The sequence below is a fragment of the Mytilus edulis genome, chromosome 1 (assembly GCF_963676685.1).
Source record: "Mytilus edulis chromosome 1, xbMytEdul2.2, whole genome shotgun sequence".
Classification (NCBI taxonomy): domain Eukaryota; kingdom Metazoa; phylum Mollusca; class Bivalvia; order Mytilida; family Mytilidae; genus Mytilus; species Mytilus edulis.
In genome coordinates, this window is record NC_092344.1 from 114,728,636 (window position 1) to 114,753,188 (window position 24,553).

The 24,553-nt window shown below is 33.4% G+C and overlaps 2 protein-coding genes across 13 annotated transcripts in view; one reads left to right on the forward strand and one right to left on the reverse strand.

Moving 5' to 3' along the window:
- Nucleotides 1–19,023, reverse strand: part of LOC139501100 (2-(3-amino-3-carboxypropyl)histidine synthase subunit 2-like) — a 68,777-nt gene extending 49,754 nt beyond the window's left edge. The window contains exon 1 of the mRNA XM_071290094.1: nucleotides 18,997–19,023. The gene's annotated coding sequence lies outside the window, so the exon portion shown is untranslated. The remainder of the gene's footprint in view (nucleotides 1–18,996) is intronic.
- LOC139500969 (uncharacterized) overlaps nucleotides 1–24,553 on the forward strand; it is a 159,224-nt gene that overhangs the window by 17,425 nt on the left and 117,246 nt on the right. For 7 of the 12 annotated variants that reach the window (XM_071289946.1, XM_071289938.1, XM_071289930.1 and 4 more), the window contains 3 exons: nucleotides 20,990–21,079; nucleotides 22,270–22,347; nucleotides 22,783–22,875. In XM_071289946.1, coding sequence (XP_071146047.1) covers nucleotides 20,990–21,079; nucleotides 22,270–22,347; nucleotides 22,783–22,875 — 261 coding nt within the window. Of the gene's footprint in view, nucleotides 1–18,166; nucleotides 18,215–20,989; nucleotides 21,080–22,269; nucleotides 22,348–22,782; nucleotides 22,876–23,456; nucleotides 23,505–24,553 lie in introns of those variants that run through there. The other 5 variants (XM_071289915.1, XM_071289907.1, XM_071290016.1 and 2 more) reach the window with 2 other exon arrangements.

Genomic DNA, 24,553 nt, shown 5'->3' on the forward strand with positions numbered 1-24,553 from the left:
TAGTCTTGATCAGATAAGCATAAGTTATTCACTAATCCGTAGAAATGGTCCGTCCCAAACAAAATCATTACAATCTTGTCCGTAAGCAGTTAGGTAACTTCAAATAATTTGTATACCCATGACTTATCTATTAATCTTCTCAACCCTAAAGAAATACTTGACTTAAAAAAAACAGTAGCTGTGAAAATCTTATCCATATATGTAGGTGTTAAGTACCAGGTGAAAATATCAATAAAAAGGTAAAAATATGAAGCACTAATAATCTTGGAGACCTTGTGAAATTTTAGACATATAAAAGTAATAAAAACTTTTCTATTCATATTTATAAAACTAGGTGTTCCTTTCAGTTTAGAATGTCTGAAGGCTGTTCAGGTCCTTGACCTTAAAATAACACTTTGGATTTCAGAAAACTCCATTTAAAGTATTATATCGAGGCTGTTACATAACTGTAAAGATAATAAATCTACGAGTTTATGATGTAGTTATGATTAGTACAAATAATTTACTAAAGGATGCAACTTAAGTGGTTTTATTTGTCATAGGTTTATAGGCTAATGTGGCAGGGGTACACACATGAAAAAAACTAGACTTTCTTATTTTTCACTGATGATAAAGTTGTAGACTTGTGCAAAAATGTGTGAGAAAACAAACTTATTTATGCTTAGGGTTGTAACTTATTTTTAATCATTTTTTTTGCCCAGTATTAAAAGTAGTTAGAAAGTAGATTGTTGTTGGAACTTCCGATGGGTGTAACTGTGGCAAATATCTAGTATGAGAAGTCAGTGTGTTCCTTGTTCAATGTTTAACCCATTAAGTTGGTGCAAATATGTTAAAGGTCAAGTTGTTAATCTTCCTTAAATCGTTCATTCAAAATATAATGAAATACTGAAAAAAAATTGGTGAAATTTGAAACAGAAATGGGCTGGTATAATACTAATTGAAAACTGAAAGTTTAATCAAACGGAAGACTTTGTTTACTTTATACAGGAAGTTTTTATTTGAGTTTGTAAAATTTATAGTCCTGTATACTGACCATCTAAAATTAAAGTGAAACAGGGGCCCACTTCCTTCAAATATTGATGATTGAGTCACCAGAAATTACTGGTTTAATTGATAAAAGTAAGCATATAAACTCATCAGTGAAGTTACAGACTTTGGTTTTGATTGCAGCAAACTATAGTTGATCATTTTCACACAATTTAAGGCAAAAATATTTTGATAAAAACTGCCATGGTTATTTTTCTACATGTATATGTTTTACGTTTTACATGTTCTATAAGTAGTCTTTATTAATGACATTTTATATACAGATGAATTAATACAAATCTCATAAATATGTCATAAGGTACAGGAGATTTGTAAATTCAGGTGCTAAGTCAGATCAAAATAATGTAAACAAAACACCTGCAATATACATCCCATTCTATCCATTGATAAAGTATATAAATATTTATGGTCAGAACTATGGATGATCTGAAGGGTTAGGTTCAATAACATGATGATTTAATGGACAGTAGATACAATATTTTGGACAATAAAAATGATAAGTTGTTAGTGATATTAAACAAGCCTTGAGTAGTTTAGATTGACAGTGATTTGTATATAAACTGGACTTGATACTTTCAAGATAGGTTGAAAGTAGTTTATGTGTTGGTTTGTCCAGGTATAAAAGATTAGCACATATTGGCATGAATTAGTTATTTAAGAGCCAAGGTTGTTAATAAGAGGGGCTAAGTGCCAGGAATACATGTAATATTTATCTCACGTGTATTGTAATTGATAACTTCAATTATGATTCTGATTATAACTGCTCTTAGTTTTCTTAATCGTTGGCAGAGCCTGAAACTTTGTTACAATTCTTTGACTTTGTGGTAAAACTAATTCCTTTTCATTCACTTCAGCAAAATAACTTTTTATGGTCCAAGTAATTATGGCATGCATGAAAATGGTATGTTATTGTCCATACCTAATCTAGAAAGTACTGTAAAACTTTAAAAAATACTTATGATGATGATTGACACATATTTTTCTTGCATCCTCTTAAAAAGTAAGAACCATGGTGGTAACATTTCTTTTTATTACTCTACTTTAACAACTGAGAAGATAAGTGCAAAGTGAAATTGTATAACAACAGAATATTTTACATTGAAGTATGTACATTTGAATGTTATGTAACATATGTGTGGGATACATGTAGGCTGAACAAAATAGTCACACCCATGGATGTGGTTTCTTTGAGATGTTGTGTTATGATTATTTAACCTTAAAATCATCCTATAATTTATTTAAAGTGTATGTTATAAATAAAGGAAATATGTCATAAACATAAAAGAGACTTTAATACATCTATGCAAGTTACAGAAAAATAAATAACTCGATTGAATACACCATTCTGGTTTTAAGGATAGATGAGCTCCTTGTTAATGGATCAAACAGAATCAGCATAAATCTAACATCAACATACCATAGTAAAAAAGAAATCAGAAAGACAGAGACAACTGGATTAATTATTTAGTTCAAGAAATATTTCCTATACCAGCAGCTGTAACTAAGATATTTTGACTACTGAATTTTCTATAAGAACCACCATGTTCTCTGCACCCTACAGATCCCTAGCAATTAATCTTTATGGTTTAAAGGATCTATTTAAAGGCTTAATTTCTGACCCTTCCAAATGCACCTTTGAGATTGCCAACATGTTATATTCATTCTCCAGCTCTGCCTCTTATAGATCCTATCAATCAAAATAATTTGAATGTATATTCTGCCTGTAGGAAAATGTAAAATTGCCAATACAGTGTTCTACCCATAGGCAGATTCAGGGGGGGGGGGGGGACTTTCATCATGAAAAAAATGGTTAGTAAAGCAGGCAAGACATTTCAGCATGTGCACTCTTGGTATTTTTCTTACATAAAATCTATAGTTGATAGAAATAAACTTAAGACAACATATATGACCAGCAAGACAGAGATATAGAAATGAGACAAATGGCCAAATCCTTCAATGAAAGTATAGAAGTACCGTCAATTATATTGGAAGCTACTGAAGCATGACTGGAGCCCCCCCCCCATTAGGTCAGTCAGCGGGGCCCCCTTATGAAAAGTTCTGGATCCTCCACTGCTAATGACAAAATATTGGAAGGCATGAACTGTCTTATTTGGTTTTATACATGCTGGTTTGTGGTGCCATAAAGCAAACACCAATCCATCAATCAATCAATCCTACATGTTGGTTGTTGGTGTTTGGTGTGGTATGATATAAGATCAAATATTTTATTGTTATTCTTGTTATTCTTTTATATATTGGAAACTTTTTACAGTAAAAATAAATATTTTACCTTTAATGTGCTATTGTTGAGAAATTATTAACGGAAATTCTTACTACTGAAGATGCAAAAATCATGCAATTAATGGGAAGCCACAAAACAGTTTAACACATGTACAGTCACTGGGTGGGATAATGCTCATTCCATTAGATAGTAAGCAACTGTCACTTTGATCAATTGAATAATTGTATTTCTTACATATATATATTTTATTCTTCTAAAAAGGTTGTCTCTATTTTATTTTTTATTCAAAGGTTTATTTCACTTTTCAGTGTTATTGATTTATTTGATTAGTAAATCTCTTTAACTTGAACTTTATCCATGTATATATATATATTGTGTTTTGAAAATATTTTAAAATTGAATCTACTTCAAAGCAATACCACTATTTTTATTGACACATAAAAACCACTACGGTCCTGGATGGTTTTTAATTAAAGAGTAAACAGTACGAAATGGGAAAATATTTGCCTGAAGATTAATATAGAAATTTCTATGACCAGTTCTACTTCTAAAAGTTTTTTTTATATTGGACAAGAAATGATATTTGTACACAGTAAACAAAAAGGGTTAATTGATATAAAAAAAAAAAAAGTATACACAAGATACTCTCATATTTTTCAAGTATACTTGACATTTATGACATTTAGAAAAAAATAGATAAAATGCCATTGTTGGTTAAAGTTTAGTTCCTGAGATACTATAGAATGTGAACACAAATTGTGACTTGGATGGGGAGTTGTCTCATTGGAAATCATACCTCATCTTCCTAGATATCTATATACACCAATTAGAAATGCTATTGTGGAAACAAATTGGTTGATTATGATGGGAATCACTGGAACATGACTGGATCGGGCCCCCTCTTATAAAAAAGTTTGCCACTAATGTTTAACACCCCTTTCAGCACTTTTGTGGCCAGTTTTTGTTGGTTGAAAAAGCTGGAGTATGACCTTAAGAAAACTAGCAATCACTTTGCCTTAAGATGGGATTCCAATACACCTTGACATAACCGTGTTCAAGTTCAATGTTAGCAGGCTAGAGGTCACTATAGATGTTCTCTTCATTACAGAGAAATATACAAAACTGCTTGCATCATCATGAAACTATCTTCAACATTAGACTTTTGTTGTATAATTTTTCAAGCTCTTAAATTTATGCTATTAAAATATACAAAAGTATTAAATAAATTAATCAAAGATAAAACAAAACTACATTTATAATTTCTAAATACATGTATTAGATATAAAGTTTTGACAATAAAGTCATCGTATATAAATATAGGTTATGGAAGATACTTTAAAACTAAATTAACAAATATTTGTTTGCATATATTTTTTATAGTTTGCTTACGAGGTTATAAAACATTGATACTGTTCTGATTTTCCATTCAATTGCCTTTAAACAATATATTTATGACATGAGTAAATTAAATGTTAACCTTTGACCTTGTCAGTAGTATTATCTTGTTAAAGTATAATAGAAATTAAACTAACTGTAGGTATTCTACATTAAATTTAACCTTTAAAGTCATTCTAACAGTGTCTATTCACAAAGCAAATATTATGTACTATATGTAGCAATGGTTAGTTAAACAGAAGCTCTTTGTCAACTCTGACACTTTATAACTAGTCAGAAAACCCTAGGTCAACAGTTACACATTTAACAATGTCATCAGAAATATCATTGAAAAACACACTGCTTGTCTTATAGTGTAGGCAGTGTCTTCAACACACTGCTTGTCTTATAGTGTAGGCAGTGTCTTCAACACACTGCTTGTCTTATAGTGTAGGCAGTGTCTTCAACACACTGCTTGTCTTATAGTGTAGGAAGTGTCTTTAACACACTGCTGGTCTTATAGTGTAGGCAGTGTCTTTAACACACTGCTTGTCTTATAGTGTAGGCAGTGTCTTCAACACACTGCTTGTCTTATAATGTAGGCAGTGTCTTCAACTGCTTGCCTTATAGTGTAGGCAGTGTCTTCAACACACTGCTTGCCTTATAGTGTAGGCAGTGTCTTCAACACACTGCTTGTCTTATAGTGTAGGCAATGTTTTCAAACACATGTCCTGATGATTCTTTATGGATTATTCTTGAATTTTCTCACTTGACAATGAATTTTTGCATTACCGATACGTTATATTCTCATTCTCATTGTATTGATATCTATGATATTTTTGTCGAGCCTGCAACTTTTGTTGCAGAAAGCTCGACATAGGGATAGTGATCCGGCGGCGGCGGCTACAGCGGCGGCGGCGGTGTTAGCTAACTTCTTAAAAGCTTTATATTTTAGAAGGTGGAAGACCTGGATGCTTCATACTTTGTATATAGATGCCTCATGTTACGAAGTTTCCGTCAGTCACATGTCCAATGTCCATGACCTCATTTTCATGGTTCAGTGACCACTTGAAAAAAAAGTTCAGATTTTTTGTAATGTTGAATTCTCTCTTATTATAAGTAATAGGATAACTATATTTGATATGTGCGTACCTTGAAAGGTCCTCATGTCTGTCAGACAGTTTTCACTTGACCTCAACCTCATTTCATGGATCAGTGAACAAGGTTAAGTTTTGGTGGTCAAGTCCATATCTCAGATACTACAAGCAATAGGGCTAGTATATTCGGTGTATGGAATGACTGTAAGGTGTACATGTCCAACTGGCAGGTGTCATCTGACCTTGACCTCATTTTCATGGTTCAGTGGTTATAGTTAAATTTTTGTGTTTTGGTCTGTTTTTCTCATACTATATGCAATAGGTCTACTATATTTGTTGTATGGAATGATTGTAAGGTGTACCTATCTAGCGGGCAGATGTCATGTGACCTTCACCTCATTTTCATGGTTCAGTGGTCAAAGTTAAGTTTTTGAGTTTTGGTCTTTTTATCTAATACTATATGCCATAAGTCATCTATATTTGATGTATGGAAATATTTTATGATCTTTATGTCAGTCGCGCAGGTTTTATTTGACCGTGACCTCATTTTCACGGGTCATTGCACAGTGTTAAGTTTTTGTGTTTTGGTCTATTTTTCTTAAACTATAAGTAATAGGTCAACTATATATGTTGTATAGAAGCATTGTTAGTTGTACATGTCTGCCTGGCATGGTTCATCTGACCTTGACCTCATTTTCAAGGTTCATTGGTCTTTGTTTAGTTATCTTGGTTAATGTTAAGTTTATGTGACAGTTGTATTAAAGCTTAGCTTTATACTTAGGACTATCAACATAATATCAATGATTAGTATAGAAGGCGAGACATTTCAGCGTGTGCACTCTTGTTTAAAGCTAAGGATAATATAACCATGGTAATTGATATGATGTTGAGATGAGATGTGATTTCTCTGTAAAAGGTCAGTGATATGATATTGACATGAGATCTGATTTCTCTGTTTATGGTCAGTGGTACGATGTTGACATGAGATCTGATTTCTCTGTATGTGGTCAGTGATATGATGTTGACATGAGATGTGATATCTCTGTAAATGGTCAGTGATATGATGTTGAGATGAGATGTGATTTCTCTGTTAAAGGTCAGTAATATGACATTGACATGAGATCTGATTTCTCTGTTTATGGTCAGTGATATGATGTTTACTTGAGATGTGATATCTCTGTTTATGGTCAGTGATATGATGTTGAATGAGATGTGATATCTCTGTATATGGTCCGTGAGATGAGATGTGATATCTCTGTATATGGTCAGTGAGATGATGTTGAGATGAGATGTGATATCTCTGTATATGGTCAGTGAGATGATGTTGAGATGAGATGTGATATCTCTATATGGTCAGTGATATAATCTTGAGATGGGATGTGATATCTCTGTATATGGTCAGTGAGATGAGATGTGATATCTCTGTATATGGTCAGTGAAATAATGTTGATGGGATGTGATATCTCTGTATGTAGTCAGTGTCATGGTGTTGAGATGTGATATCTCTGTATATGGTCAGTGAGATGAGATGTGATATCTCTGTGTATGGTCAGTGATATGATGTTGACATGGGATGTGATATCTCTGTATGTAGTCTGTGTCATGGTGTTGAGATGTGATATCTCTGTATATGGTCAGTTGTATAAAGTTGACATGAGATCTGATGTTTGTATATGGTTAATGTTGTGATGTTGTCATAATATGCGACAAGTTGGTATGTTCATGATAAATAATTGCAACATACAAAAAGTAACAATACAATTTTGTTCATTTCCCTAAGGACATAAAAAAGGAGTCCTAGTACTTTTGTAATTGGATCATGTTCTTCATTAACGCCTAACCAGAAAGAATCAATATAAAAAGATAGTATTTAAATGGAAAATATTGCTAGCATCTGTTGTTCTAGTTCTCCATTGGAAAGTAAGATAGTGAAATAACAATTATGTCAAGTCTAATTTTCTGTAGATGTGAAAAGTAATATTCCCATTACTCATACTGTCAGGCTGTTAAAAATGTACTTCTTATTTACTTTGTACAAGTATGATATCTATAACATACATTAAGACACGTACCCAAAAGATGTTATTTTGTTGGATAACCTTTTAAGAACCATGCTTTAATATTTAATTGTAAATTTCAAACATACAATATTAACACTGTTTGTTATACTATGTATACTTCAGAAACTTTTGAACGTTTTCACAACACATTAGATTTTGTTTATGGTGGTAGTCTCCATTTGATAGAAAAATCATGTTCTTGGAATCTAATATGATGTTTACCAAAAAAAATTCTTAAATGTAATGTTTTATGGTTTTTCATTTGTTTTTATCTTTTGACATATTATGTTTATTCTGGTGTAGAGATTTCAATAGCAATCTTTGATAAATTTATGTATATTTTTTCTAGAATTGGGGCTATCTCACATACCATATCAACACCTTACCTCATATGGTGAACTTAAATGTTTATTTCATAACTTGTGTAGTTAGATTGCTGTCTCGCTGACATTTACCCTGCACCTTGTATTCACACTGAATGCAAGAGATTAGTAGATTAGGAATATATAATGCAAAAGGATGAAGAACTTCTTGTAAGTTTATCACAAAACGATTTTTTTTATTTGAAGGACTGCTCAATTGGATTTTATATGAAATTTGGTTTAATGTCTTATATATATATATAGGTCAAGTGTGTCAGTTTGTTTTAGAAGGGCTAATGAAGTATAGTGTATGAAAGTATTATAAACATTTAAGGGTGGATAAAATATTTAAAAACTAAACAGAGAGATATACCCTGCAGGATTGATCCATAATACTTTGATCACAGATTTCTTTACGTTATACAAAGGCTATGTAAGCAGTTATAATCTACAGGGATTAAAATCTACATTCCTTTATTCTTAGCTATGAATTTCATAAATCTTTTATATAATATGAATAACTTTTTTCAGCCTTTTTACTACAGATGATTTAGTAAGTTTAATGTCCCAGGTGATCCATACCACTATTTATTTTAATGAATCTGTTTTTCACGCTGTGTAAATAATAAAGAAAGGGTTTAATTTGGTTTACTGATTTTTCACCATTTTAGAAGGAGGTTTAATATTGAAGGTTTAATATGATGGGACAGTGACCTTTAACATTGGTTCTATAATGATATGATTGTATTTTGATAGTGTGAATATGTTTGATTTATTTCAATGGAATTGTACTCAAAAGAAAAGTCTAGGTACAAAACTGACTTGACGTTATATATTATTCCCTTCTGACCCTACACTGTGGACAACAAGTTGTCTATCTTTAGTAAGATTATAAGAACTTTGATATTCTGTAAATTATTGTTTGATTCATAAAGTTGACATTAAATGTGTTAGCAACTTGAAAGGTTAATTCTACAATTTGCCAGAGGTCATCAAATATTTACCTTTTCCCTATACCACTTTGTTGTAGCAAACCAGATATTTGGTATGGTTTTTGTTTTAAAATTTTCAACTATGAGTCTATGTATGGAAATGTTCATTATTTGGTTTAACAATGAGTACTTCCTGTGCTTACCTGTGACAATTCAGTTTAATGCAAGGTTCCCATTAGAGGGATTGAAATAGCTCTCTCCTGATGGCCTGTGTCAAGTCAGTTTAATGCTAGGGTCCCACGACTTCCATCAGAGGGATTGAAATAGCTCTCTCCTGATGGCCTGTGTCAAGTCAGTTTAAGGCTAGGGTCCCATGACTCCCATCAGAGGGATTGAAATAGCTCTCTCCTGATGGCCTGTGTCAAGTCAGTTTAATGCTAGGGTCCCACGACTCCCATCAGAGGGATTGAAATAGCTCTCTCCTGATGGCCTGTGTCAAGTCAGTTTAATGCTAGGGTCCCACGACTCCCATCAGAGGGATTGAAATAGCTCTCTCCTGATGGCCTGTGTCAAGTCAGTTTAAGGCTAGGGTCCCATGACTCCCATCAGAGGGATTGAAATAGCTCTCTCCTGATGGCCTGTGTCAAGTCAGTTTAAGGCTAGGGTCCCACGACTCCCATCAGAGGGATTGAAATAGCTCTCTCCTGATGGCCTGTGTCAAGTCAGTTTAAGGCTAGGGTCCAATGACTCCCATCAGAGGGATTGAAATAGCTCTCTCCTGATGGCCTGTGTCAAGTCAGTTTAATGCTAGGGTCCCACGACTCCCATCAGAGGGATTGAAATAGCTCTCTCCTGATGGCCTGTGTCAAGTCAGTTTAATGCTAGGGTCCCACGACTCCCATCAGAGGGATTGAAATAGCTCTCTCCTGATGGCCTGTGTCAAGTCAGTTTAAGGCTAGGGTCCCACGACTCCCATCAGAGGGATTGAAATAGCTCTCTCCTGATGGCCTGTGTCAAGTCAGTTTAAGGCTAGGGTCCCACGACTCCCATCAGAGGGATTGAAATAGCTCTCTCCTGATGGCCTGTGTCAAGTCAGTTTAATGCTAGGGTCCCACGACTCCCATCAGAGGGATTGAAATAGCTCTCTCCTGATGGCCTGTGTCAAGTCAGTTTAATGCTAGGGTCCCACGACTCCCATCAGAGGGATTGAAATAGCTCTCTCCTGGTGGCCTGTGTCAAGTCAGTTTAAGGCTAGGGTCCCACGACTCCCATCAGAGGGATTGAAATAGCTCTCTCCTGGTGGCCTGTGTCAAGTCAGTTTAAGGCTAGGGTCCCACGACTCCCATCAGAGGGATTGAAATAGCTCTCTCCTGGTGGCCTGTGTCAAGTCAGTTTAAGGCTAGGGTCCCACGACTCCCATCAGAGGGATTGAAATAGCTCTCTCCTGATGGCCTGTGTCAAGTCAGTTTAATGCTAGGGTCCCACGACTCCCATCAGAGGGATTGAAATAGCTCTCTCCTGATGGCCTGTGTCAAGTCAGTTTAAGGCTAGGGTCCCATGACTCCAATCAGAGGGATTGAAATAGCTCTCTCCTGATGGCCTGTGTCAAGTCAGTTTAAGGCTAGGGTCCCATGACTCCCATCAGAGGGATTGAAATAGCTCTCTCCTGATGGCCTGTGTCAAGTCAGTTTAAGGCTAGGGTCCCACGACTCCCATCAGAGGGATTGAAATAGCTCTCTCCTGATGGCCTGTGTCAAGTCAGTTTAAGGCTAGGGTCCCATGACTCCCATCAGAGGGATTGAAATAGCTCTCTCCTGATGGCCTGTGTCAAGTCAGTTTAATGCTAGGGTCCCACGACTCCCATCAGAGGGATTGAAATAGCTCTCTCCTGATGGCCTGTATCAAGTCAGTTTAAGGCTAGGGTCCCATGACTCCCATCAGAGGGATTGAAATAGCTCTCTCCTGATGGCCTGTGTCAAGTCAGTTTAAGGCTAGGGTCCCATGACTCCCATCAGAGGGATTAAAATAGCTCTCTCCTGATGGCCTGTGTCAAGTCAGTTTAATGCTAGGGTCCCATGACTCCCATCAGAGGGATTGAAATAGCTCTCTCCTGATGGACTAGCTGTGTCAAGTCAGAGTTTTATGCAGGGTCAGTCAGAATAGTGTAAGATTGCTTTGATATTAAACAGCCTTTTAAAGGACTCTGAGTCTCTAGGATACTAGCCATGACAAGTACCCCAAAAACCATCCTGTCATTGCAATCACAGACCAACACAGTAAGGAATTATTCTGCATGCACATTATTTAAAGTACTTATATAATAATTTACTGTGTTAAAGATAAGTTTGTCAGATTTATGAGGATATATTGAGGTTAAAAACTGTTTTAACTCTTAGTGTGAGATTTTTATTGACTTTAACATCCTACCACCTGATAAAGGTGTTATAAGTTTGTTACTTTCCTGGCTATCAATTTATATTTAATCTATATTTGCCAATACAAAGGTTTTATAATAATCAGTCGGCATACTATTGCCAATGAATTGTTGACTGTTAAAGGTGTAAAATATAGGAGAAATAAAAACTTTTATCAAACATAAATTATTCCTGGGATTTAACCAAGTCTAATTTCCGAGGAATATGAAATAATCATTGGTTTATAGTCCATCTTATGATTTATATGAAATAACAGTGATTGAATCGTCTTTTTATCATCGTTTAATCAGCTATTCCCAAATTGACAATTCTTTAGTTATGTAATCCTTCTATTGTTTTATTATTAGGTTGTATTACCACAATCAATAACACAGCAGACTGTATATGTTTTAAGTCCATCAAGGTCTGTCAGCATATCTTCTTTGAAATGATTTAAATGTTAATTCTTTGTGTAGTCTAAGAATCTTTTTTTAAACCTCCAAATCAGAGGTAGGACTAAAATGATCAACCTCCATCTAGTTCATCATTTAATAATCTTCTTTACATTTTCCTTCTGTGTGTATTGGTTAACTTGGATGTACATGTTGTTGAAGAATCTTAATAAATCATGCGTTGTGTTTTTCTATACGTTTAATCGTCGTGATAGCTAAATGCATATAATATAACGTCACAGAGTAAAGCGGTATGGCAACAACGTTACCATAACGTAATGTTTGTACTTCGCGTATTTTCCGACATTCTGGGGGCCGACAAAAGTGAAATATGTAACGAAAATTAAAAAATGTAAAATTCACAATATAGATAAATAATTAAAATTAATGTCCATCTCAAATAAAATAATCTAGTTCCTTAACCTTGACTGAACACAATTACAGTTTATCTTTTAGTCCATTCATGGATGTTTCTTCAAGCACACACGGTAACTTCAGTCTAAGCTGTAATTTTCTTTACGTTATAAGTTTCTGTCCTGTATCTATGTGGCTTCTTGACTCCACCAGTTGAGGGTGTGTTCGTTCGGGCGGTCTTGGTAGATATTCACTTCCTTGGATGTTTTCCTTAAATGGGTTTATGTGCGATCTTCTTTGAACGAGCCATTGCGATGTGTTTTCTGGTCTTCTTTTGGCAACGATCATACCTGAAGGTATATCATCTTGATGGTCATGTTTCTGTGGCAACTTTGCCGTGGACTTTCCTTTCTCGTTATCAATAGCTGTGTTCTTGTGTGAAATATCGTTTACAAGAACTGCTGACGACTGGTTGATGTGTTTATTGATTGGTCCTGACAATAAATATCCAATCTTTGACTGTACAGCGGTGGGTCCTTTTCCTCTGATAACTTTGTCCTCGATAATGTCCCAATAGTGGTCGGCGCCTATGAGTAAGTCGATTTCAAAACGTTCTGTACTTTGCACAGAATGTGCAAGTTTAAGTTCTCTTAAGTGAGGCAAGCTCATTGTAGACTGGGAAATATTGTTCTTAATCGGGACGGCAATTTCTGGAACAATGAGTGTGTTAATACGCACATTTTCTCCTGTGTCGGTCTGTAACTGTATTGTTGCAGTGTCTAAGTTACGAACTTTTTGAGATAAATCTCCAAACGCAGACAGTTGAATGCTTACTTTTTCTGTGGGTTTTATTTCTAATTGATTAGCTAGTTTCTGAGTTATAAAAGAACGCTGTGCTCCCTCGTCAAATAAGATTTTACATTCTACTTCTTGGTCGTTATATACAACTGGTGCAATTGCTGTTTTCAGGAGAATGTTGTGATTCTGTTGTGATGAATACATTACTCTAGTCTCGTTTAGTGTTTCAACTTCGTTTATTTCTGACTGTTGTATTGTAGGCTCCGGTGTCATACCTGGAATGACCTCTTTACCTTTACAAATGCTTGTATGATGCATTCCGTTACACTTTTTGCATCGTTTAGTAGACTTGCATGCGACCACTCGGTGTGACCCTAAACAGTTAAAGCATAACTGTTTCTGTTTTACAATTTGATTTCTAGCGTTTGCGTCTGTTACCTCAGAGCACCCCGTGGGATAGTGCTCACCTGAACAGTAAATACATGTACGTGTATTTTTCTTCTGATGTGTGTCTGTGAATTTGCTCTTGTATGAATGTGATTGCGTACCCATAAAAAATGCAGTCGCGTACAATCTGTCCGATTCCATGACTCCCTGTCCTGCCTCAAGTATTTCAATCTCTTTAGTTATAGATTTGCGTAGATTATCCAATATCAAATTATCTCTTCCGTGTTCTCGTGCAATATTCTTTCTTATGTCAATCGGTAACTTGTCCAAAACTACAGGTACCAAAAGCGAACCATACATCTCTGGTGTTTGACCAAGTGACTCTAATCCTCGCACATATGATTCAAGTTTGTCTCCGTAAGACCTCAAGCTAAAAGCATCATTTGTCGGTGCGGGTAAATTCATGAGTGCTTTCATGTAAGCATGTATAAGTTTGCTAGGTTGTCCGAACCGATCTCTGAGAAGGTTGACTGCGGTTTCGTAGTTACCATTAGTTAAAGCGAATCCCTCTACTGTTTGCGCGGCGCTTCCCTCTAGCTGGGCTTTAAGATAATTAAACTTTTGGATTGGCGTCAATGTGTCGTTGTAGTGTATAGATGACTCGAAACAATCCCAAAATGTTTGCCACTTGAGAATATCTCCATTAAAATAGGGTAAGTCTAACTTTGGAAGCCTATGGTAATTAGTTTTTGAAGATCTCGGTTCTGACGGGACTTGAAACATGACATTCTCTGACGGACGGGTATGCACTGCAGGGGCGTTAATTGAATACTGCTGGTTCATAGAATCTATTGCACATCTGTTCATATCAACTCTAGCTTCGGGTGTGAAATGATATGCGTCTGGGTTAAGTCTGCTCGTTGAAGGACCAACAGTATCATGCGAAATTATAGTATGTTTTTCAACATGTTCAAAGGACTTAATAAATTTCCGAATTTGTCTAATTTTACAATCAAGTTCGTACATATACTCATCTGAGTCGGTGATTTCCTGCTCCAGATTTTCCTCCGATGTCTGTTCCAAAAGTCTGTTATTCAGGTCAATCAATGTTTTCTGTTTCTGCGTGACGGCATCATAAAGGGCTTTCACTTCGTCAACTTCTGTGTCTGTTTTTGACTTTAACTCGTCGAATTTCACCAGTAGCTTCGTGACGGCTCCTTTGTGTCCAGCACGAACTGACTTCAGCTTTGAATCCATATATATCCAAAGGTTACGGCACCATTAAATGTTGAAGAATCTTAATAAATCATGCGTTGTGTTTTTCTATACGTTTAATCGTCGTGATAGCTAAATGCATATAATATAACGTCACAGAGTAAAGCGGTATGGCAACAACGTTACCATAACGTAATGTTTGTACTTCGCGTATTTTCCGACACATGTACATGCATTTGTCACTTCACAATCAATAATGTCTTCCATTTCTTCATGGCATGTTGATAGTTAGAAAAATATCTGGAGAATTATCTTTGAGTTGGCTGAGTGTTTTTCAGAGCATATAAATAGATTGGAAATGATTTTAATTTCATATTGTATGCCAAGAGATAAATGAATTTGATTCTGGGCAGTGATAAACATATTGTCTAGAATTTAAACTGCATATAACAAATTGACACAGAGTAAACCTGCACCATATGCTGTTTGGCACAGGATCTCTGTTGGCAGTCTGCTTCAAGTATTTCAAAGAATTTATGTAATACACAGGATTAGTTTATTTTTGGCCTGTAAAGTAATATGTTTTTGATAACCACATATTTTAGTGATCTTGGTGACCAGGGCCAGTTGATAAGGATAGGCCACATATTTTAGAGATCTTGGTGACCAGGGCTAGTTGATAAGGGTAGGCCACATATTTTAGTGATCTTTATGGCCAGGGCAAGTTTAGGGCTAGTTGATAAGGATAGGCCACATATTTTAGAGACCTTTGTGACCAGGGCTAATTGATAAGGGTAGGCCACATAATTTAGAGACCTTTGTGACCAGGGCAAGTTTAGGGCTAGTTGATAAGGATAGGCCACATATTTTAGAGATCTTGGTGACCAGGGCTAGTTGATAAGGGTAGGCCACATATTTTAGTGATCTTTATGGCCAGGGCAAGTTTAGGGCTAGTTGATAAGGATAGGCCACATATTTTAGGGACCTTTGTGACCAGGGCTAGTTGATAAGGGTAGGCCACATAATTTAGAGACCTTTGTGACCAGGGCTAGTTCATAAGGGTAGACCACATAGTTGCTTATCACTTGAATTTTCATTGAGTTATGACCCAGCAGTGAGAAACACAGACTTCTGTAGATTTATTCGTTTTTGGTGGTACCAAATTTTGTGGGTGGAGTAACAATTGTATTTTTGTGTATAATTCATTTATAGGGTTTGACAAATTCTGTACACAAGTCTATAAGACAAATTCTGTACACAAGTCTATGCTATAGGACAAATTCTGTACACAAGTCTATAGGAAACAAAAAATCATTGTTCACCTTTACCGGTGCATTCTACTAAAATAGCTGTATTGGCTGAAGGTTAATAGGGGAACCTTTTAAAATGATTTTATCATATTGTACTCTGAAGTACAAAAAAAATCAAATAAAGTTCATCAAGATATCCTACTTATAATAGTTAGTTGGTCATTGTTTTAAATCTCCTCAAGTCATTTGCACCTGTTTGTCAACATGTGTGGCCAGGTGTTGGGACAACATGATGGACAGGTATCAATTTAAAGCTTATTAGCAATGGACATTTATGTCAATAAAAAGGATAAAAAGGTATTTGCTGAGCTATAATTTTCCTTTGTAGAGAAGGTATAAAATAATCATATACATTTGTATGTATTTGACCATTAGTTATTTTGGAAGCTTTATTTACAGTATAAGAATCCCCCAATATTGTTTTCTTCTAAAATGATTTCTGTACAAAATAAACGTGTCCACTACATCATTAGTTAGCTTAGAACAAATGGAATGGAAATACAATCAGTACTGGTATATCAATCTCCGGTTATTTTATCAGTATCATATGGTTCCAAGTTTATTTTTAAGAAATTATGCTTAAAGAAGAAGATTGATTTTGTTTGAATCACTGGTACTTTATTATAGTTCATAGCTCCCTTTTTTCCCAAAAAATGTTTAAATAGCAAACAAGGCAAAGTACATTATACCTTTTCATACAAGACATATAACCCTAGATTGAAATGTTATACTCTATTTACAATAATGATTTCTCACATTTCAGAGTATTCCATTTAATAGTAATCATTGTAAACATTGTTATGTACATAAAAATAAGTCATCCATGTCACTAGTAAATCCGGAAGAAGGTGGGGCTTGCATATGAAAAAGGCCCTGATCAAGCTAATGACAGGAACTGTGAATGACTTGTAGTATAGATTGAGTTATCTTTCCTTGGCTTTAAAGCCATCTTATATATTTACAATGTTTACATAATACACCATTATTTTCATTGATTATGGACATAGTTAAGTAGTTATTCAGTATTTGAAACAAATACTTGACTGTTTATTATTTAGGAGAATAACTGCTACAATTATTAACAAAATTATGCCCCACCCATATTTGATAACAATGTTTTAAATAAGGGCATTATTGACTTACTAACTTAGTAATAATGCTTGTAGGATACTTGATATATTTGTAATAATCAATACTGTATACTGAAAAAAAGTAAAATGGACAATTACATCAGTTTCAAATCGATTGATAAACAATTTTATATGGTGGGGATAAATAGAATAAGTACATTGTAACATAGCCGGGGATTAAAAAAAGTCTGAATCATAAAATGTTAAACTGCTTGGATCAAAGGAAATGTTTGTTAATGTCAATGAGACAGCAAGACATTAGCATGGGTGTGTAAAGATAACCATACCTTTTTCTCAAAAACAGACAGAATAGGACTAACTCCAAGTTGCCTTGACTTTATACAAGTTTTCAATAAATATATTAATTATTTGTCACCAACACCATAACTCATGCTTCTGAATTATCATAGTCTTCAGATTTTTTTTGCCACTGATTTATGTTACATAGATTCAAGGAATGTTTCAATTCTTCCTTTAAGAATATTATGCCCTAGCCTCCCCTACACCTTAACTCCATACATAGATGCTCTCCCCTTTACTCCATAAATATAGACACCTTTTGGACATTACTTGCTAGGATTAAATATTTGGTATCCTGAATGGTTAAAGATAATTTACAAAAATAAGGGTGTACATGTGAACAAACATGACAAATGTAACTGTGAAAGTAGGGGTTATGTAAAACTAGTAGTTTTTGACTACATTACTGTTATTTAACTTTTGAATTGAATATTTGGGAATGTCTTTTGATGTAGCTCTGTTTTACCAAAGAGTAAACTTGATTTTCCTTAATGAACAACTTTAACAATTTGGAAAACTTCTCAACAACCGCATCAAGGTTTTCTGGCTATGCCTATTAGTCATGTTAAACTGAAATCAAAGAGTTGTTTAATTTGGTACAGTAATATTATAAGAATTTTAGAATAAATTTTAATATTAATGGTACTTTATTTAGTGTAGTTCGTTGTTAAAATTTGATTATTTTTACTCAGTGGTCTCCCCTTCCTGTCGACTACATGCAGCACTGGAGGTTTACACAGGTATAACAGCATGCAGAATTAAATTATTTCCCTTTGTTCCCTTGTGGGGAAAACTTTCCATCAAAAAGTGCATGTTTATTCATTGAAATATGTAGTATTTAAAATTATTGTTGTAAATTGATGTGTAAAGAATTTTATATGTTGTTTTTCCTTACTGTCCTTGCTTATGTCAGTGCATGATAATGTTTACCGTATACCTCTCCTATTTTGTAAAAGATATGATTATAATGTTACCTACTTCTGCTTTGTACCTCCTGGAAATTTTGTTGCATTGGTAGAGGTTATTTGATTTTCATGCCTACTGTATGTTGATAATTTCACAGGTCCTTGACCAGAAAACACATGAGGGTATATATGGAAAATATTACTTCAATAGAGACATGCAACTTCTGGAAGATTTCACAAATAAACTAGAATGGATGAAATACTTCTCTTATATTGCCCTTGTTATTTTTTTGCACAACATGAAACTTAATTTTGACGTCCTTGAAAAGTTTTCGTTATTTCTTTCAAAACTTACACAACCTTCAGTTCAAGGGCTTTGCACACCAGGACATTCTGATTGGACTAGCCATCAAAGCTAGAAAAAACTTGTGCAAGAAAAAATAAACTTAAGAGAAACTGTTCTAAGACTAAATGTAACACAGAAAACTAAATCTAAATTGGAACCAACATAAACATAAACCTCAAAACTTGGACGAGCAGAGAAAGACCTCAAAGACAGGGACGAGCAGAGAAAGACTCAAATTCTTTAGATTAAAAGTTTATTCTGTGGCACTTACCATAGTAATGGTTAAGAACTGACTCTTGCTGTACCAAACTATGAAAAAATTTACGTAAATTGTGTTAAAAGTTACAAAATATATGCTGTACAATGACATCACTATTCTTGTGATATTTAAAGGGAAGCTTATTGTCAATTGTATAAGTTGTGAAACCATATGTAGACTCAATGGTCTAGTATATGTATATGTACAAAAGCTTCCTTATGTGCATGTATCAATGTCCTTAACTGAATTATAAAGAACTTTTACCTTTAGTGTATTGACACATCTGTTATGATTAATATATGAATAACGTTTTCTGAATGGCATGTTGTGTTGTATCAATCAATTATATAGTTACAAATATCTTCCTATAATTCTGTGTATTTACTGATGTTGTACTGCTTTGAAAATTTTGCATATTTTATGTTTGGTAAAAATATTGTTTCTACTGTGTTGTAACCTATCTTCGTTAAGTTAAAGTAATTTATAATGAGAATCAAATTATTTATATAGGAAATATGTCATATTTGATAAATTGCAAAGTTTTGATATATAAATAATATTAACATATAATCCTTTTATTCAGTAATTCAAAGAACTTACCTTGAGATGAGTCATACATTATTTTTTTACCATATTTTGGAGAGCATTCAAAGGACATGTATATACACTTTCAAATTCAACTCATAATTTATTGCTGCAATTAATTTATTCGTGTCGAATATGAAGACTCATCTATCATCATTTGTTGTTCTTATGCAGTTAACGTGCAGTATTTTGCATTTTTATTTATCATTGCATAATTTCAAAATGTTTTTTGCTTCTAGTGTGTATGAGAGACAACTTTGCCATCTTGCATTGTAATAAATACAATAGGCCCTAAAATGTAATGTTGAATTGTCCTTTTCTTACTTTTTGTCAGACTAGTAAAATAAGGTCTAAATTTTGGTTAATTGAATTAAGTTGACTGTTGGTCTTTGATCTTATCCTTGACAAAACAGATTCTGCACATTTTTTGGATTTCAATAATTTCAAAATACTAATGAATCACTCAGAAAATGATATGAAATAAGATTTGGTAGTCGATCATAGGTCTTCAAGTTTCTACAGTTGTCCAGAGAATGATAAATAGCAAATATGCAAGTTATACACCAAGATTCCATCTTTTAGTCATACAGATTTCATTATAATGGTTTTAATTTTCATTTATTTGAATTTGTCACATCTTACGTGAGCTGAGGTTAGTAAAGAAAGATGACAATAACTGTATTAACAATATGATGACTTCCCTCACAAGTTGTGACAGATAGGACAAATTTAGATGTAAGACCTATTGTTCAAATTTGAATTTTAACTTTGTCAAAATAAGATTTTCTTTTATTGCAGTGACTGGCATATTATTGAATGACTTATTAAGTGCAATTATGTCCCAGTACAATACTTCTTATCATTTATATTATCTTACAAAGTTCAGTTGTCAAAGTACAACTTGTGTGCTCAGCAGGAGCTTTTCCTAGAAATATTGCATAATGAATATTTATCTGACAGTAAACAGTTTAAAGTCTTTTCAAATGACAAATATAATTTTCCATGAAAACAGTATTATGCTTTTTGTACTTTTAAATTTTGATTTACTCACTTTATCTGATTAATGTGATTTATATTCAAACAACCAATTGAATATTTGTAAAGGTTATATTGCATACCTATTTCTCTTCAGAAAATAGCTGGAGAAGTATCAGCCAGACAGTCATTATTTAACAATAATTTATATAATAATATGAACAGTAAATGCTAATGAGACAGTCACCCAACATTACATCAAAGGCAAAAAAGACATAACCATGCCAGCATACCATCAAAGACAATAGGCACGTGTCTATACGATATATCAAGGTCACCATACAAATGGTAGCAATACAATCTAAAATGTTTGCATTATGTCTTTTGTCTTTCTCTCTGTTAGAGTTGGAATTCATATTTAATATTTTCCTTTTAATTTTTTCAGGCTGGCCGTAGGATAGTGGATCTATTTGAAGACCTCAGAGATGGACATAACTTGATCTCATTGTTAGAAGTGCTTGCACATGAATCTTTGGTAATTAAAATTGCTGTTATATAGTTTATATAGGTTTTAGACAAAGCATGTCAGATTAGGTTCTGATTTACAATTATATTCTTGTATACAGTCCTTGAAAAATTATTTTAATGTAAACAATTAAAATTTTATATAGAATTCAATAAATTCAATAATAATTATTTATTATGATGCAATTCTCTTTGATGGCATAAACATTGATTCAAAAATGCTTAATTTTAATACATAAGAGGGAATATTAATACATGCTTCCAATAAAAGTAAGGACTAAAGCTCATGGTATAATGTCCAAAAGTAGTAAATTGCTGAAGCATCTTTCTTTATGGTAATATTTAATAACCTTACTGAAACAGGAATAATCAAGTATCAATATTTTCATTTTAAGTGATGTATATATCTAAGAACAAAATTAACAAATACACTGTCGGTCAACCGTCAGCTCTTTGAACCCAAATCTTTACTCAGTACTCGGTATTACAAAAACTGTTCTAGAAACACCAAATCCAGTATTTTGATTGGTTGAATTCTTAGTCTTGAGTTTGATAATCATTCTCAAAATGTATATGGCCAAGGCTGAATTAAGATTTGTTATTAATAAAGTTATTTTTATTACAAAATGATTGTGGACTATGTTGTTTTTAAAAGCAATAACTTGTGTTTTGATTCTTCAACAAAGCTGTTACCTTTTGGCAGTTACAATAGATGTTAAACAAGTATCAACCTGAAAGTCAGTAATTAATGGTTGACTGCCATGCCTTGTTTACCAACATTATATACAGTTGTTCATAATGCATACAATGTCAAATGTTTTTTATTTAAAATATTCATGTATAATGTATGACAAAATGCATTGCACCTAAAAGCATTGAAAATGACAAGTATATATGTAATATACCTGCAATACACAATTAATCATCACTTCATTTAGGAATCTGAATAGCATGTTATGAAACATAGTATGTTATAAAACTCTTTATTTATGAAAATAAAAATGATGTGAATGTAGTGCAAATTTAGAACTGAGATAAAATGTTCGGCAAAATGTGTTAATAAAAACACTGATTTATGTGTTTGATACACAATTATGTATTTAAGTCTGAAAGGTTTATTTTTTCACAACAGATCATTGCATAATATTTATTGTTATTTAATTAGGTATTCATTGACATATATCTGTACTTATTTTGTAGCCAAGAGAAAAAGGTCGTATGAAGTTTCATAAAATTCAAAATGTACAGATTGCTTTAGAATTCCTGCGAAGAAAAGGGGTTAGTTACAATTCTTATCCAATTTACTTGTACATCTGTTTAGCATGCTATTAAGCCGACATAGTCAATTTCTTAAGAGCATTTACAACCAATAACATCATCTAAAAAAAAATCTATACATTACAGATGACCAAATATCTAGGAACCTTTAGCAAATTCTAAATGGTTATATATACACATCAACAAATACATTATAAAGATCTTTCTCTGATAGAGATGATGTCATTTGAACCAAACCTGCTGCAAATTATTATATAATTTAATTGCTACATATCAATTGCTATTGTCTAGTTGTAAGATTTGTATTTGAATTGTCCTTTTGAAATGTGAAATGTCATTTTATGTATTATGACTCATTAATTTCAATTTATAGTTTATGAAACTGCTTTTACAAAAGGGAAGTGATTTAATTTTTTTTTTAATTAATATCTTTAGATAAAACTGGTTAACATCAGATCTGATGAAATTGTGGATGGAAACCCTAAATTAAGTCTGGGATTGATATGGACAATCATTTTACACTATCAGGTAAGTTAAAAGAGAGATAACTCTGTAGGTCTTCTGTTTTCTGCCAAAGGGAGGTAAGTAGTATGGAACCAAATGAATTTACTTGACTATTGATTACAGGATTAGAAACATAATTGATTTGTGCATTATTGTATAAAATTGTATGTTTGTCATAAAATACTATATAAAAAGAATGTTGGACATGATCGAAGGCATGAACTATAGAATGTAGTACTGACTCAGACTGGGAGAGTAAATCTATGCATAGAATATTACAATAAAAGCTTATGACAAACTCCAAGTTTGATTTAAATGACAAATTTTCTTACCTTAATATTGTAGGATTGCTGTATTGATTATATATAGAAAAAAAGGACATGTACAGTACATATCCTTTCCTATCACAGTGCTTACAAAATTTACTTGAAACATTTATAGTTTATGGGAAATGTTCTAACTGTGATCATTTAACAATCAAAATGGGGACATATACCCAATAATATACTAAATATAATCTTTTCATATCACACTAATAACAAAGTTTGTTCAGACCACTAGTCTATGAGACATGTATTAATTATAATCCTTTTGTATCACAGTATACACAAAGTTTGCCTGGAACACGAAAACTTGGTTCACGTACTAACATTGTAAGTGTGTGGTGGTGTTTATTTTGCCTACAGTGGATATTAATTTGGGGTAGAATGTGGACATTTAATACCAGAATAATACCATCAGAGGATTTGAGGTGGCTTTTGAATGGCTAGACATATAGGCACTGGATGGGAGAGGCTCATTTAAATCATGCCTGCATTGTGTCCCATCCTTATTCATACTGTAGTGGCAATCATTAGTTATATATGGGGTACCTAAATTATACATTTATGTGTGGTACATAAACTATAGGGTTTTACATGAGGTCATGTTATATTATTTTGTAAGAGTTCAGTTTCTGTTCTGGCATGGTAGAATCCCATCCCTTTTGTGTTTGTTATAAATCCACCTTGAAAGTTGATTGAATACTATTGATGGTGAGTGTAAAGAGAGTACTCTCGTTCTGAATGTCCATTTAAATAGACTCTATCGATGTATTTTAAAAAAACAATCTTACTTTGATGTCATAACAATATACATTGTGAAAGATATCATGGCTCCCAAAATTATTACTATTTTAATTGTTCTCAGTCTCTCTTAATTAAGCTATGATCTAAAATGAATTTAATTCTTCAATTTTAAGTTAAAAAAATTAATAAAAAAATAATGCCAAGTAGGATTATTGCTTCTCATATATCTCTTTAAAAAAATTTGAATTGAGTCAACCACAAAAACTTTGTTTTGTTTTAAAGATTAACCGAACCAAAGGCGTTTTCTCCTCATAACATGTAATGATTAAGAAAACAAGTATGTTTTGATATTTCAAATTAAAAAAAAATTGCATGTGATGTTAATCTGTGTAAAGTTCAGTGCCCCACTTGTGCAGCTGTTTGTTGAAGTCAGAAGATACATGATTTATCTTACAATTGATATTAAATAAACTTTTATTTACTTTCAATGATTGAGTCATTTGTGAGCCATTCTTTCTTATAACAAAACCATAGGATAAGTCATAAAGTTGCAAAAGAAACCCTTTTAATCAAGAAAGATAACTCTCACTAGATGAGCCTGAGGATAAGACTGTCAGATTATCAGCTGATGAGGC